Source organism: Oncorhynchus clarkii, chromosome 4 (genome assembly GCF_045791955.1).
Source record: "Oncorhynchus clarkii lewisi isolate Uvic-CL-2024 chromosome 4, UVic_Ocla_1.0, whole genome shotgun sequence".
Classification (NCBI taxonomy): domain Eukaryota; kingdom Metazoa; phylum Chordata; class Actinopteri; order Salmoniformes; family Salmonidae; genus Oncorhynchus; species Oncorhynchus clarkii.
The window spans coordinates 67,246,313-67,262,516 of NC_092150.1; the positions used below are offsets into that span (position 1 = coordinate 67,246,313).

Sequence of the window (16,204 nt, forward strand, 5' to 3'; positions counted from 1 at the left end):
CCACTGTCGCCACGTCAATCTGGGTGGGGTATGCCCCCCCCCACGGTGACAGGTCACTGACCTCTTCCCTGTAGGCTGACTTTAATGTCGCTGGTGATCAGGTCTACCGCCGTCGTGTCGTCAGCAAACTTGATAATAGTGTTGGAGTCGTGCGTGGCCACACAGTCCTGGGTGAACAGGACATACAGGAGGGGACTAGGCACACCCCGGTGGGGCCCCTGTGTTAAGGGTCAGCGTGGTGGTGATGTTGCCAACCCTCACCACCTGGGGTCGGCTCGTCAGGAAGTCCAGGATCCAGTTGCTGAGGGAGGTGTTCAGAGTCATAACCTGGGTGACGAGCTTGGAAGGAACAATGGTATTGAACCCTGAGCTGTAATCAATGAGCAGCATTCTCACATAGGTATTCCTCTTATGTAGGTGGAGAGAAATTGAGATTGCGTTATCTATGGATCTGTTGGGGCGGTATGCAAATTGAAGTGATTCTAGGGTGGCTGAGATGGCGTTAATGTGTGCCACAACCAGCCTCTCAAAGCACTTCATGATTACAGAACTGAGTGCTACAGGGCGGTAATCATTGTGGCATGAAGTCTTCGAGTTCTCAGGAATGATTGTGGTCATCTAAAAACATGTGGCGACTACAGACTGAGACAAGGGGATGTTGAAAATGACGTTAATATGTCTGCCAGCTGTTCTGCACATGCTTTGAGAACAAGCCCTGGAATACCGCCGGGGCCCTTGGCCTTGCAGGTGTTGACCTGATTTAAAGACTATTCTCACGTCAGCCTCTGCGAGCGAGATCACCCAGTCCTCTGGGTCGGTGACGCCCCTCACACCCGGCTCGATGTTGTTGTCAAAGCGTGCTTAAAATGCATTGAGTTCGTATGGTAGAGGGGCATCGTTGGGGAGGTCACGGATGGGGTCTTCCTTTGTAATCCATAATGGACTGTTGCCCCTGCCGCAGGCGGCAGAGCTTGTGTAATATGATTCCACCTTATTCTTATACTGTCCTTGACACTGCGGAGGTCAAAGCGGGCCTCCTTGTACTTATTCCTGTCTTCAGCCATAGCATCAGGGTTGTCTGCGATAGCTCCGTGTGCGGTAGCCCTGCTCTTTAGTTAAGAGCCAACCCCTGGCAGACAGAAAGGCAGCCTCTGGGTGTAGGGTTTCCTGCTGGTTTATAATCTTGTACAGTTCGTTAAGCACCAGCTAGTTATCTTTATTTTCATGAGGTAGAATGTGTACAGCAGTCACGATAACTGCTGAAAACTCCCTTGGGAGGTAGAAGGGTCGGCATTCAACCATCAGGTATTCCAAGACGGGTGAACAGTGGTTCGCACTTCCACCGTGCTGGAATTAGCACACCAGTTGGAGTTGATCACCATGACCAGCAGTCACAGGGAATTTGACTGCAGTCATGACTCGTGACTCTGGTGTGGCGGTAATATGGCCACCACTACAGCCCTACATCTGGCACCTACTACCATACCCGTTCAAAGGCATTTTAAATATTTTTTCTTGCCCATTCACCCTCTGAATGGCACACATACACAATCCATGTCTCAATTGTCTCAAGATTTAACAAAAACTTTAACCTGTCTCCTCCCCTTCATCTACACTGATTTTGAAGTGGATTTCACAAGTGACATAAATAAGGAATCATTGCTTTCACCTGGATTCACCGAGTCAGTCTGTCATGGAAAGAGCAGGTGTTCTTAATGTTTTGTACACTCAGTGTAAATACAGTCGCGATAGTCTGCTGTACCTACATAAAATTGTTTCATCCTGTAGCTTGTTCTTCATTTTTTTAAGTAGTGAGCCAACCTGTTTTCAGCACTTTTTATTTTATTTCCCTGACTGAGCAAAACTCCTTTTCTCGTACTGTCTCGTCTCTCTGAAGCAGACATATAGTGAGTAATATGTTTGGAACATAAAATCGCAGAATTGAATCGCAATACATATAGAATCTTGAGAATCACAATGCATATCGTATCGGCACCTAAATATCGTGAGTGTCGTATCGCAAGGTCCCTCACATTTCCCAGCCCTAGATCTAACCAGTGTAGGAAGTGCCTCTTAATCATTGACGAGGAATACAATACACATGGTGTTTTGAACCACAGGTGTGGCTGCATGGTTGGCTGACTAACTGATAAGGCTTTCTCCTGGTGTTGTGGAAAACAGCCTGGTAGTTTAATCATTGGCAGGATATGACCTAGAATTCTCCCTAACAGAGGGGAAAAGACTGGGCTTGTTTTGGATTTCTAAGGTCACTGGTTCAAAGGGAGCAAACAGCTCATCGGCCACATTAAGTTAACAGTATTTCCCCACATTTTCCTCCAAATGTAGAGTTATGTAACACGCTACTGTACGGCTGTAATGTCTGATCAAGCTTGTTTTTGTTTCTGTGCCATGCGGTTTGTGGCCGAAAATGTGCCGAGCTCGGCACTATTGAATGTTGTTTTGGGTGCATTACTTGAATAACATTTCCCGTACATTCCATGGAATGTGCCATTTAGGTGTGATCTTAATTCTGCGCTGCAGGTCTGGATGCCCCTCATATTCTCAGTACGGTGACACATTGCTCTTCTGTGCCCAGATTCTTGCATCGTCACAAGTAGAGAACTATGATCCAGTCAGTGTTGTAATTCTCTGCTATCAATCCAACACACTGGCCTGTTGCTGTGTTTTACAACATGCTTGACTTGGCTGCTCTCAACGCACAAGTGTTGTTCAGGCAGTGCATGGACAACACCATGAGCAGGAGAGACTGGGGAGGAGAAACTGCAAGCTGGGCAGATGCACTCGGAACAAAACCTACGACACCTATTTCGGCTGCAAGCGAGTTGTTTTGTGGGAAGTGTTGTGATCAAGTGAAGGTGACAAAGATTTGGGGTGACTGTTAGATCTCATTTAGCCGTTATCCCTTGTACTAACTGTTGCGCGAAGACGCACACCATAGTGTCAGCACGAGTGAGGCCACAAATAATGTGACCAATAATAGGCTTTTTTCTTCACTGCCATTCAATGCCATTCTTGCTTTTGTGCAGATTTCACTATTCACAAGCACGCTAGGAGCCTATGCTGATGTTTATGCTGCTGATATTTTCTTTAGTGACTGTTGCGTGGGTATTTTTATTTGTTTAGTCATTCTAAAAAAATATGCTGTTACTGTGTTTCAATGCACATGTTTTTTGTTTCATAGTTGTAATAAAGGCACTCCACGAATATAATGGCTTTTATACTTGAAATTCCTTTAAAAATGTATATATATCCAATAATTTTGCATATAGCCCACAGTAACAAACTATTGAAAGGGTTATGTTCTTTCAGACATTTACATTTCGTATTCTAATGTTACCTAACACCTTTTTATAAACACAACCAAGTTACATTCGTACGAAGGGGGTCCAATGAGGCCAGGCTTTTCTTGTTATTAGACTGCTGGCTATTGGTACTCCTCGAGGCCCCGGCAGGGACAGGTGGGTTCAAGGTTTTTATTGAAATTAAGTTATTGAAATGACAAAATAGAAAACGGTCAGAGACCGTCTCGTCGGTTCTGTTATTAACATCTGTCTGTAAATAAAAGACTGAACTGCGTCTGTCTTAAATAAACTAGCCTGGCATAAATGACTGTTCCTAGAGCTATCAGGAACTGATTTGACCTGACTGATGTGTCATGGGGAAAGCAAAAGGCTAGGCGAGGCAATTTACCCAATGGGCTATACTGTGCAATATTTTAAGAATGTAAAACTTGGCTTTATTAACCTTTTTTTGGGGGGGGGCACAATAATCTGAACGTTGTCGATATAAAGGCCATGAATAGAGCTGGAACAATTCCTTACGCTTCATGACAGAGAACCATGTCTGTTCTACACAATGTATTTCTATCTGAACGTTCCATAACCTTGTACCCTACTGAACGACCCAGAGCTTAACAGCATGTTATGACAGGATGTCATAACGCTGGTGTGTTGTGTCCTCACAGGTCTGGCTGTAGGACTGGGCTTCGGAGCGCTGGCTGAGGTAGCCAAGAAGAGTATGAGGCCAAGTGAGGATAACGGTAACTGTTTAACATAAGCGGTTTCCTACGGTAACTGGAAGCGGGCTTATGTTTGACATTACGTGTACATGCATGCACACTCGCATACTAGACACTTAACCCAGCAGTAACATGCACACAATGCCCCTGCAGGATGTAACCTGTCTAGGAATGACAACCTTTCAATTAGCATGCAATGGACAAGTGCATGATATGATGATGAACCTATACAGACATGCAGAGAGGCATAATAATTCATATCAAAATCAATCATTCGTCATTCAGCGTAGCTGAAAACACTAGGCTGTAGTTCTTTGACTCTGCTATAGTTAGGTTGAGGTATGGGTGGTCTTAGCGCTTACAAAGGGCCCTTAATGAAACTGCCCTCTGTGATATTACCCTCTGCTGCTGTCGGGGGAAGAATTGGAGAGGGCCGTTTATTGAGCTGACCTTTCCAGCGCACTCTTCAATTAGTTTTCCGCCATGCCACGGCTGAACCGCTGGAGGTGGTGTGGCAGTCCAATCTAGAGCAGGGGCGACTATACAGCCATTCACATGGCCATTGTCTCCTTAATACCCTGGGAGAAAGACAAATACATTGAATCTAGGGCTGTGAATGAAGCTCCAACTTTAATCCATGGATCAGAAATAAGGGCGTCCTGAGTGGCGCAGCGATCTAAGCTACTTCATCACAGTGCTAGAGGCATCACTACAAACCCAGGTTCGATCCCTGGAAGTATTACAACCGGGCGGTGAACTTTTGGCCCAGCATCGTCCGGGTTAGGGGAAGATTTGGCCAGGGGGGCTTTACTTGGCTCATTGCACTCTAGCGACTCCTCCGGTGTTTTCTCTGACACTTTGGTGCTTCTGGGTTAAACGGGCGGGTTTGGAGGGTATGTTTCGGAGGACACATGACTCGACCTTCGCCTCCCGAGCCCGTTGGGGAGTTGAGCGTTGAGACCAGATCGAAATTAGGGAGAAAACCAGGGTCAAGTACAAATAAAGTCATAGGTGGTATACAAGTACACATCATTCTCAAATGAGCATAATTGCTGCACAATACAAAGTGAGTATGTAGTGGTAGAGTATAGTTGGTCATCAGAGCAGATCTACTGGGGGTCTGACGTTATGCTAATCAAGACTGTCCTGGGGGATATGACGTAACAGCAGTACTGTGGCTGAGGTAATCTTGGTTCAAGATACATTAACAGTCCTTTTTAAATCTCCTTCTGCTCCTAACGCCTTAGTCTGACTGCTGACATCAGTGTGGCCCACTGACCCCCCCCCCCCCCTCTACCTGGGCTGCCTGGCGGTCCTCTTTCTCTGCTGGAGGGTGTCTGGGGGCTTCAAACCAGACCGACTGGTGCTGGTACCAAAGCACTACCTAGAGCAGGGCTGCCCAATTCGGGTCCTGGAGGGCCGAAACACTTCTGGTTGTCACCCTCCAAATCAGAGACTAATGCAGACCTGGGACACCAGGTGTGTGCAGTTACTGTAACTACCAGGTAGAAACAAAAACAACGTTTCGGCCCTCGAGGACCGGAATTGGGCTGCCCTGACCTAGAGAGACCAGATTCCTTGTCTGATTGTTTAGCTCACTGGTTTATGAAAATGCCTCATTTATGAAAAGTATTTTTTTTTGTTAAATGTATGGAATGTGGGTAGGCTTTAAGCTGGTTTGTTTCCAGGCTGTGCCCTGGTGTATCTTCGTCCAGGGGGAGGGAGGAGTACGGTGATCCCAAGTGTAGACGCCACACATGGAGCCTAATGACTTCATCAGAGACTACACTACACCAACAAACCCAGGAATATAGAACACATACACATTGACGTACACACTACTGTATAGCCAGGGAAGACATTCACATGTCAGGCCTCCGCAGTCTTCTAGTAAACACATTTTTACTATGGGAATGGGGTGCTCTAGACAGGGTGTGAGGAAGAGCGCTGGTGTTCTACACCATGTGTTGAGTGTCAGTAGTGTGGAAGTGACCCTTCTCACTGTTCTCTCACTGCGTTAGGCCTTCTCAGTCAGGAGTTATCATATCACTGTTTTGACTTAACAGCTGGCCACCTTTACCTCAAATGATCCCAACTCGAGTTACATATCATTTATTAAAGAGTTATCTCTCTTAAGCCATACCTGTACTACCTATCCACTAAACCCATGAGATTCAACATTTAGTTTACCTCTCGCCAGGAAAATCACATTTTCCATGCCAACCTCAGAGTTTAGCATAGAGCTGACTGTTGTTTCTCCCCTCAGCTGACAAGAAGGCCGTTCTGGACTCCAGTCCGTTCCTGTCAGAGGCTAACGCAGAGCGGATCGTCAGGACGCTGTGTAAGGTCCGCGGAGCCGCACTGAAACTGGGCCAGATGCTCAGCATTCAAGGTGACAACTGGCTTATATTGTAATACACACCTCCAGTAGCACCTTCTCTGTTCTCCAAACATTCTCTCCCTTTGCGACCCCAGTCACCCCTCTATGCTGCTCTGTTGACCTCTGGTTAGTTGTTTGTGGCTTTTCCATTCCGTCTTTTTACTGCCCACACCAGCGACGTCTACTGTGCTGCAGCATGGCAGGCTTCATGACCCTTTCCCCTAGTGTCAGGGCAGTCTTGAGTCATCTTCATAACCTCCACTGGGTTGATACCGTGAGGCCTTAATCCAGCCTCTGTAGATTAGTATGTGACGGAGACAGGAGTTATTTCTGCCCCTCTGGCATCTCTTCCTGCATCGCCTAGTTCACATCAGGTCGGCTCACAACAACACATGCCCATCCTTAATTCCCAACTGCTCCAGCTAGTAAACAGCGCCACAGGGCACAGCATAGGATTAATGCAACTCGATGCACAGGCATTCTCCTGCCGTTGTCATGTCAATTGTGTGACACATAACAAATGTACCATTGTGGGACAGCAACAGCCAAGGCATAGCCAGGGCTCACAATAAGCCACCAGCCATGTTAGAACTGCAACCTTTTGTGTTTTGAAGTGGCCGGTCTCTACCAAAGCTCCAGAATCGCTGCTTGTTGATATTTCCCTATGTAAACAGAGGTGACTAAGAAAGTGTCCTCTGCTGTTTTTAGACACAACTGGTTTTCAAACTGGCTTGGTATTCTAGGAAGGTGTTGCATACGGGTAGCTCTTAACTGTATGCAGAATCTTAGAAATAGATTTAGTCGTAGAATTTCAGTTCTTGTTATCAACTTGTGACGTACACGCGAGTGTACAAAACATTATGAACACCTGTGCTTTCCATGACATGGACTGACCAAGTGAAAGCTATGATCCCTTATTGATAGATTTTGTTGAATCCCACTTCAATCAGTGTAGACGAAGGGGAGGATGCAGGTTGAAGAAGGATTTTTAAGCCCTGAGACATGGATTGTGTGTGTGCCATTCAGAGGGTGTATCGGCAAGACAAGATTTAAGTGCCTTTGAAAGGTGTGCGGTAGTAGGTGCCAGGCGCACCGGTTTCTGTCAAGAACTGCAACGCTGCTGGGTTTTTCACGCTCAACAGTTTCCTGTGCATTTCACAGCTTTTTTTTCGGCTCTTCTATCACTTGTGCAATGAAGTCCGAACAGGAAAAACAGTTTGTTGTAATATTGCAAACGGACGTGGCAGTTTCACCATTAACTGTTCCAGCTTCAAATATGTGGCCACCTAGTTGTACTGTAATGTTCACCTGGGTATACAGTGTCCTATCTAGAAGTTGGTGGTTCTCTTGGATGGGTCCTAGCCTTTTCTTTTCAGCACATTGAATAGAAATGCGGCTGCTACTTCTATTATTTAGGTCAAGTAAGACAGGGTAAAACAGCATTAAATTGATGGGGTAGCCCTACACTCACAGCCCCTGTCATCCCGTATACGGATTGAAAATGGCAGATTTTGGTAATTGATAAGCGCCTCAATTGGAAGGCAGTGGCTGTACAGTAACGTACTATATATGACATCAGAGCTCAGGCTATTCGCTTTACAGCGCTGTATGGGGTTCAACTGACAGCCATTCTAAACGTGTGTACCAAGCGCAACAAAAAGATGCCCCATCCCTCCTGCTAATTGGGTTACTTTTGTACTTTTTGTTGTCGGAGTGTAGGAAATGCTGTAATTCGAGAGGAGTCCATGTGTTCTGAAAGATGAGACGTTGAGGATTATAATAAATACCGATTTGATGCCCTGCAAGGAAACCACACACCCATAAATGTGCGTCTTCACATTTCCATAATTGAAAACTCATATAATTTACAGTGCACCAAAATTACAATCTGTCTGAAGTGCCTTGTGAAAGCCTAACACTGTAAGTTCGTATTTTATAACTTAGCTAGTCACGTTGGCGATAGGACAAACTTTCAAATGATGTCCACCTGACTCAGATTGAGATTTATAATGGGACATTTTTGCATTGTGTAAATAACAGTCATTGTGTGATGGTGGGGACGCAGGGCTGTGTTCCAACGACAAAGCTAGGAGAGCTCAACAAAGCACCGTATATTTGAAGACTCTTCTTTGAGTCATAAATGTGCATTGAAATTACTTAGGAACTGTGCACAGTTTGGAGAGGTGTGTGTTTGTGGCCACTTGGAGACACCAGTTAGACCTCTCACTCAAACCCTTCTTCTTATAAAATCTTATTTTGTTGCACCTACCCCAAAATTCCCAGGAATATTGTTACGTTACTGAATGTGTCCAGAGTATACATTGCTGGGAAATGTACAGTAAATGTGAAATGCACATGAAATCAACGGTTTAGTGTTTGGATTCAGTCTTATGCCAGATGAACTGTTTTGTCCTCACCGTCGGCCTAAACATTTCCCCATGAAGTGTTCTTTCATTTGCTACCATGGTCATGCATATGCTTTTTATACTTCTTCTGTTAGAATCATTTCAATTTGGCCCTATCCATAATAGTCCATTTCTACATGTGTAAAGGGTTAAAGACATATTCTGGAACTTTGGCGGCGACTAAGTATTTACTTAAACCTCCTGCTTTGGGCTGGAGGTTTAAAATCTATGAGCAGAATTACTTTCTTACCTTATTTAGCCACTAAATCCCTAGTTTGAAAGTGACTGTTTTCTGTACGCTGTGGTGCGCCATTTTCCCCAACATGGGCCAGCCCCCTAGCAATTTGAGTTCTAGCCAATGAGCTTCAGCCCCTCGCCGTTTGAATGACAGCTAGCAAGATGCGCACACAGAGAGAGCACAATGACCTGGTGCACATATGTGACGCGTATGCAATTTTAGGGGACCACTTTTGCCTACTTTCAGAACTACTGGCTAAAAAGTATACAAGAGCACCAGAGAATCTCTTTAATGATTTTACTCAATGGCTGTCTGATCATAACAGATAAATGATAAACAGATAAGTCACGATAAACATCCATAATAATCACTGTAATTTAAAGTAAGACTGGTAAAATCACTTCTGTAATTCTCAGTTCAGAAAACAGGCTGATTGATGTGATTCAGGTAATAGATTTTTGTTCTGCCAAACTAAGCCTAAATACCAAGTAAAGTCACCCTCACTCACAATCAGCTGGATCTGGATCTCTTCCTCTGACCTCAGTCATGTGTTTTGCTGCTGTTCTCCTCCAGTGCTTCTTCCCCACTTGTTGTCGGAATGTTTGTACTGTTGTAGATCTTACCCACAATGCCCTGCAGCGCGCCTCACACCACTTTGTTTTGTTTAACATGCACAGACACCTCTGTTGCTATAACAAATCTAAGGGCCCTTTTACGGCACTGCCAGCTTCAGGTATGTGAAGGTGGTTGCTGTGCCAAACATCTTGGTCTCCCAGAGACATTTAGTGAACACTGGCAAGGACCTGTAAATTGTGATAAACTCTAAGTGCCCAGAGGTACCAAGGCCTTAGATTTTATTTATATTAGTTGGTCATTTTTAACTGAACAAGGCATTGTGATTAAGACCTGTCATTTCCTGTCCTGTGTTGGTGCATAGTGTAATGAACAGGTTGACAAGATGGCTTGTCTCCTCATGTTTTGTTCTGGCTGTTGTACGTCAATCAGCCATTCACTGCCATCTCCCTGTCTTCTGTGTTTCAGATGATGCCTTCATCAACCCCCAGCTGGCCAAGATATTTGAGCGTGTGAGACAGAGTGCAGACTTCATGCCCATCAAGCAGATGACGGTAATGTCTCACCTTTTAATAACCTACTCTTAAATCCCCTCGTCACTAGCCCTGTAGCCCCTGGCTATAAAGGGGAGTACTAGAAAAACAAATTGTGCCAAGCTGCTCTTTGAGTCATGAATTAGTCAGTCAGTCATGATAAGACAATGAAAGTGAATAACAGATACCTATTAGTCTTCTAATAAGGTACCATCATTGAAGGCTATAGCCCATTGCAGTGATACACTGTTGAGGGAGCTGCCATTAGGTATCCGTGTCCCTTTCCCTCGGTAGAAGTCCATCAACAACGACCTGGGCCCTAACTGGAGGGACAAGCTGGATTCGTTTGAGGAGCGTCCGTTTGCTGCGGCCTCCATCGGACAGGTCCACCTGGCTAAGATGAAGGACGGCAGGGAGGTGGCCATGAAGATCCAGGTGAGATGGAGACCTGGGAGTCATTCAGGAGGATGCTGTGTTTTACACCAGTATATTTCTAGATCTGAACATTCTGTGATGTTGCACCCTCCTGAACAAACCTTACATCACGGTATAGGCATTTCATATCCTCTGTTTTTACTTTAAAGGCCTCGTCTGCTGCATTGACGTAATTGTCCAAAGTGTAGAAATGACCGATGTTGAATGAGCGAACAAATATCAGCAGTGACCAGCAGCATTAACAATCTGTTTTGTTATTCTGCTGTTCCCGTGGCTCCATTTAAGGCAATGTTCGTCTTTCCTTGAAAAGATAAAACATGACCTTTTTGAATCACATGTGTTGTGTGTCAACTCTGTATTGTTTACCTTAAAATGCTTTAGAGTAAGCTCTGTTGTCTGTTGTCATAAACTGTAGAGATGTATCTCCAAACTTGTATATAGATGTGGCTCTTAGTGCTTTTCAGAAGTTTAAATTCCTGTCTCATTAGCATTTCAAATTCGATTGTATTTGTCACATGCCCCGAATACAACGGGTGTAGACCTTACAGAGAAATGCTTAATTACAATCCCTTATCCAACAATGCTTTAAGAAGTTTAAAAAATATATATATAAAATTAACAAATAATTCAACAGCAGCAGTAAATTAACAAGCGCGGCTATGTACAGGGAGTACCGGTACAGAGTCAATGTGCGGGGGCACTGGGTAATTGAGGTTATATATATATATAATATATATATATATATATATATATGTAGGTAAAGTTAGTGACTATGCATAGATTATAAACAGAGAGTAGTAGCAGCATAAAAGAGGGGTCTGGGTAGCCCTTGATTAGCTTTTCAGGAGTCTTATGGCTTGGGGGTAGAAGCTGTTAAGGAGCCTTTTGGACCTTGACTTGGCACTCCGGTACTGCTTTCAGTGCAGTAGCAGTGAGGACAGTCTGACTTGGGTGGCTGGAGTCTTTGACAAATTTTAGGACCTTCCTCTGACACCGCCTGATATAGAGGTCCTGGATGGCAGGAAGCTTGGCCCCAGTGATGTAATGGGCTGTACGCACTACCCTCTGTAGTGCCTTGCGGTCAGAGGCTAAGCAGTTGCCAAACCAGGCAGTAATGCAATCAGTGCTCTCGATGGTGCAGTTGTAGAACCTTTTAAGGATCTGAGAACCCATGCCAAATCTTTTCAGTCTCCTGAGGTAGAATAGGTTTTGTTGTGCCCTCTTCACAACTGTCTTGGTGTTCTTGGACCATGTTGGTGATGTGGGCACCAAGGAACTTGAAGCTCTCAACCTTTTCCACTACAGCCCTGTCGATGAGAATGGGGGCGTGCTCAGTCCTCCTTTTCCTGTAGTCCACAATTATCTTCTTTTGTCTTGACCACATTGAGAGGTTGTTGTCCTGGCACAACACGACCAGGTCTCTGACCTCCCTGTAGGTTCTCTCACCGTTGTCGGTGATCAGGCCTACTGCTGTTGTGTCATCGGCAAACTTGATGATGGTGTTGGAGTTTGCCTGGCCTTGCAGTCATGAGTGAACAGGGAGTACAGGACGGGACTGAGCACACACGCCTGAGGGGGCCCCGTGTTGTGGATCAGCGTGGCAGATATGTTATTCCCACCTGGGGGGGGGGGCGTCAGGAAGTCCAGGATCCAGTTGCAGGAGGTATTTAGTCCCAGGGTCCTTAGCTTAGATATGAGCTTTGAGGGCACTATGGTGTCCCTTATCATGGCAGTGTTTTCACAGTTTTTGGTGTCAGGGAGTCAAACCTGTAAACATGGTTGTTTTGTCATGCTGTTTCTCCTGCTCTGTTTGTCCCATGCAGTACCCCGGAGTGGCTAAAAGCATCGACAGTGACATCAACAACCTAATGACTCTCCTCACCATGAGCAACGCACTGCCTGAAGGTGATGATCCCTGAACGGATTTCAGATTTGTTTTGTAGAATTCGATTTTTATTTTATGTTTTTTATTTGTAGCATGGTGTAGTAATCACATTTATGACTTAGCGTAAATCACACATGCAGCACAACATAACGTGGGGAATATACTGCCCCCCTCCCTGTAAGCACACACTCTGATCCTGCTTTGATCCTGTTCACACACATACGGGGCTCTATTTTAACAACCCTAACGCAATGGTAAATATAAGAGCAGGCGGTAGCGCTATAGGGTTGGAGTGTGTAAAATATTTTTGCTATTTTTGCAACCAGAATAATGGGCACAGTAGCTGGCGTGAAATTGCTGGGTTTTGATGAAGACAAGTTGAAGGCATGTTGAGGCTTGACCCTCTTCACTGGGCAATCATAACGTGCTCCATTGATAAATATGTGGTTGGTTCAAGTTGTGTATTTACGGTCTTTTATGTATTATGTTGTCATCTGCTACAATTTGAATGTTAGTCCGTTATAGCCTAGTTTGTTAAATAGCCTACAGAAACAAAATCTAGGCCTATCCCATATTTGCTAAATATGCTTGGCTTAAATATGGATATGCAGTACCAGTCAAAAATGTGGACAAACCTACTCATTCTAGGGTTTTTCTTTATTTATTATTTTCTACATTGTAGAGTAATAGTGAAGACATCAAAACTATTAAATAACCCATATGGAATCATGTAGTAACCAAAAAAGTATTAAACAAATAAAAATATATTTTTATATTTGAGATTCTTCAAAGTAGCCACCCTTTGCCTTGATGACAGCTTTGCACACTTGGCATTCTCTCAACCATCTTCCTCTGGAATGCTTTTCCAACCGTCCTGAAGGAGTTCCCACCATTACTGAGCAAGATAAAATTCACGAAAGATAAGCCCTAAAAAGACAGTTAATAATTTGACTAAAACAAAACAACTTGTTCAGATCAGGCTATATCTAAATACAGTTCCCATAATTGCTCCCCGTGGGCATATTAGTCCTAAGACCATGTAGACTACAGAGGGTTTAACGCACAGCCAAACTTTTCACGGGAGCTGTAAAATGTCCAATATAACGAGAAAGGGGGAATGCCCATTCACTGTTACTGCTCCCCCAAATATATGTAGCTATAGTCTACCATCGCCGTTGATATTGCCAGTAGTGACTTAGCCACGTGAATGGTACACAAAAAAACAGGCAAATATAGTCAACAAGCTGATTCCGCACCACCGGCAGCGATCGGAATTCTCGCAATTTGACTGTTTGGTCCAAGATGCATGACATGATGGTGTCCAATACCCATCCGTCTGGGCCTCCACTGTTCTCTGGGAATGATCCGAGCACACATCCCTCTAGGCCTCAGTCAACCATAATCCATCTGTTTCTCTATATCTCTCTCGCTCTTTCTCCCTCTGTTAACATCTTGTGCAGGTCTCTTCCCTGAGCATCTGATTGAGGTGATGAGCAGAGAGCTGGCACTGGAATGTGATTACATAAGAGAGGCCAAATGTGCCAAGAAATTCCAGTGAGTGATCAAAACAACCAGATGAGCTTTCTCTTAAAGACCACCTCCCCCGTAACTATTTTCATCATCTAATCGTCACAGCAAGCTCCAGAAATGAAGGGGGGGAATGTGGCTTTATCTTTTGGATGTAGACAAGCAATAGGAATTTGTGATGACTCAAGCAGTGGCTTTTTAGTGAGCACTTAGTAAATCCATAAATCCCAAGGGGGCCAAGGTAAATGAATCTCTTAAACACAGTGACTTTTCCAGATCGTGGTGGGAGGACAACACAGCATATCATTGTATGACTCCAGATCAGGAAATGTACTGTAGCCTGTAGGGTCTACGAATAGCCACTCCAGCCCTTTGGGGAGTGTTGGTTGGATGACTTTGATATAAAAGTGCATCATTCGTCTACAGCCAGCATTTAAATATAGCCGATCTGGACATAATACAAGGAGACAACAAGCACCCCCTCTCCATACCCTGTCCTCATGCCCCCTGTCCCCGCTCCATGATCCCCAGGTTTGTTGGCAGGCAGGGTGAGGGTGAGCGATACGATTTGTGTCCAGAGAGGAGGCTCCTGTTACATACAGTACGCACCAGCTGTGGATGACATGCTTTTTCACCTTGACCATGACCGGTGGACACTCTCCCTTCTATACATGTTCATACAGTATTAAACAGTGATTTGTACAGCTAGAGTGTAGACACGGGAGCATTATTTGAGGGATTGTGGAGATGAGTTGTTGCAGAGGTCACTCACTGACACATCTGTGGAGTTTGAACAGAAGATCATACCGTGTTATTATAAATTCATACAGTAACATAATGCCATTTTTGAAACACTGGAAATATCCTGTGAATTGTCATGACATAAATACTGCACATATACTCCCATTTAGTCTTAAGAGCTGAGTTTTCAAAGCTGTGTGTTGTGGTGTTCCTGCGTCTGATGATGGTTATGTGATTGGTACAGGGAGCTGCTGAAAGACCACCCGTTCTTCTACGTGCCAGATGTAATAGACGAGCTGAGCAGCAACGCCGTCCTCACCACAGAGCTGGTCCCAGGCTTCCCTCTGGACCAGGCTGAACAACTCTCCCAGGAGCTCAAGAACGAGGTCACTGTATGCTGCACCTGTGTTCATTAACAAAGGCCACCATTATGTATTTTGGTATTTACTTATTGTACGTTGTGTACTTGTGGATTTTGATGTGTGCTTTCTGCTTGCCCAAGCTTGTTTTGATGTGTAAGACAAACGCCACTACAGAACTCAAAGCACCTGCTACAGTGTATTACTGCCCCTTGGTGGTGAAATTGCAGACTGAAAAATGTGTGTTCTTAAAGTATCTTTCTTTCTCTCTGCCTCTTTCTTGGTGTGTGTGTGTGTGTGTGTGTGTGTGTGTGTGTGTGTGTGTGTGTGTCAGATATGTGAGAATATCCTGAAACTTTGTTTAAGGGAGCTGTTTGAGTTCAGATACATGCAGACTGACCCCAACTGGTCCAACTTCTTCTACGACCCACAGACACACAGGGTGAGTTTTTTAACTCTTGTTATCAGTTTCATCATTAGAGTCCTGTAACTAATGTTGATGACCCTCCTAAAGGTTGTCTCTGTTTAAATGGGTCTTCTTGGTGTCTTCTGTAGAGCCTGCCAAGCCTATACAGTAGCCACCTCCAGTAGCACCATGTTGTTGAATGACTAAACATGACTTCTGTTCCATCCATAGGTTGCACTGTTGGATTTCGGAGCCACGAGAGGATTTAGTGAGGACTTCACTGACATCTACATCGAGGTAAGCTATTAGGCTTTATCCCACAACAAAACATAGCCGATCAAAATGATTTATTTGACGTGTGTGTGACATTCATTGTTTTAATCAGCTCATCAAGTCAGCAGCAGAGGGAGACAGAGAGGGCGTTCGGAGAAGATCAGTAGATCTCAAGTTCCTCACAGGTTATGAGTCAAAGGTGAGTCAATTCATTCGTTCTCAACACATGAATCAACAATGCCACGTACTAGTTTATTTTGTCGTAGACAATGAATTGAGAAGGCTCTTCATTACTCCATGGCATAAACTGAGTAGTGAATACCCATAACTTAATTACAATGGCTCCCCCTGAACCCACTAAAAAACACACAAACACATACAGGTTATTACTCTCTGAGTATGTTCTGTCC

General features: G+C 44.5%; 1 protein-coding gene across 3 annotated transcripts in view; it reads left to right on the forward strand.

The window, feature by feature from the left end:
- LOC139407147 (atypical kinase COQ8A, mitochondrial-like) overlaps positions 1-16,204 on the forward strand; it is a 40,588-nt gene that overhangs the window by 21,292 nt on the left and 3,092 nt on the right. Inside the window, exons 5-14 of one of the 3 annotated variants that reach the window (XM_071150629.1) lie at positions 3,986-4,060; positions 6,306-6,431; positions 10,104-10,189; positions 10,463-10,603; positions 12,427-12,508; positions 13,949-14,042; positions 15,001-15,142; positions 15,450-15,557; positions 15,753-15,818; positions 15,907-15,993. In XM_071150629.1, coding sequence (XP_071006730.1) covers positions 3,986-4,060; positions 6,306-6,431; positions 10,104-10,189; positions 10,463-10,603; positions 12,427-12,508; positions 13,949-14,042; positions 15,001-15,142; positions 15,450-15,557; positions 15,753-15,818; positions 15,907-15,993 — 1,007 coding nt within the window. Of the gene's footprint in view, positions 1-3,985; positions 4,061-6,305; positions 6,432-10,103; positions 10,190-10,462; positions 10,604-12,426; positions 12,509-13,948; positions 14,043-15,000; positions 15,149-15,449; positions 15,558-15,752; positions 15,819-15,906; positions 15,994-16,204 lie in introns of all 3 variants that reach the window. The other 2 variants (XM_071150630.1, XM_071150631.1) reach the window with 2 other exon arrangements.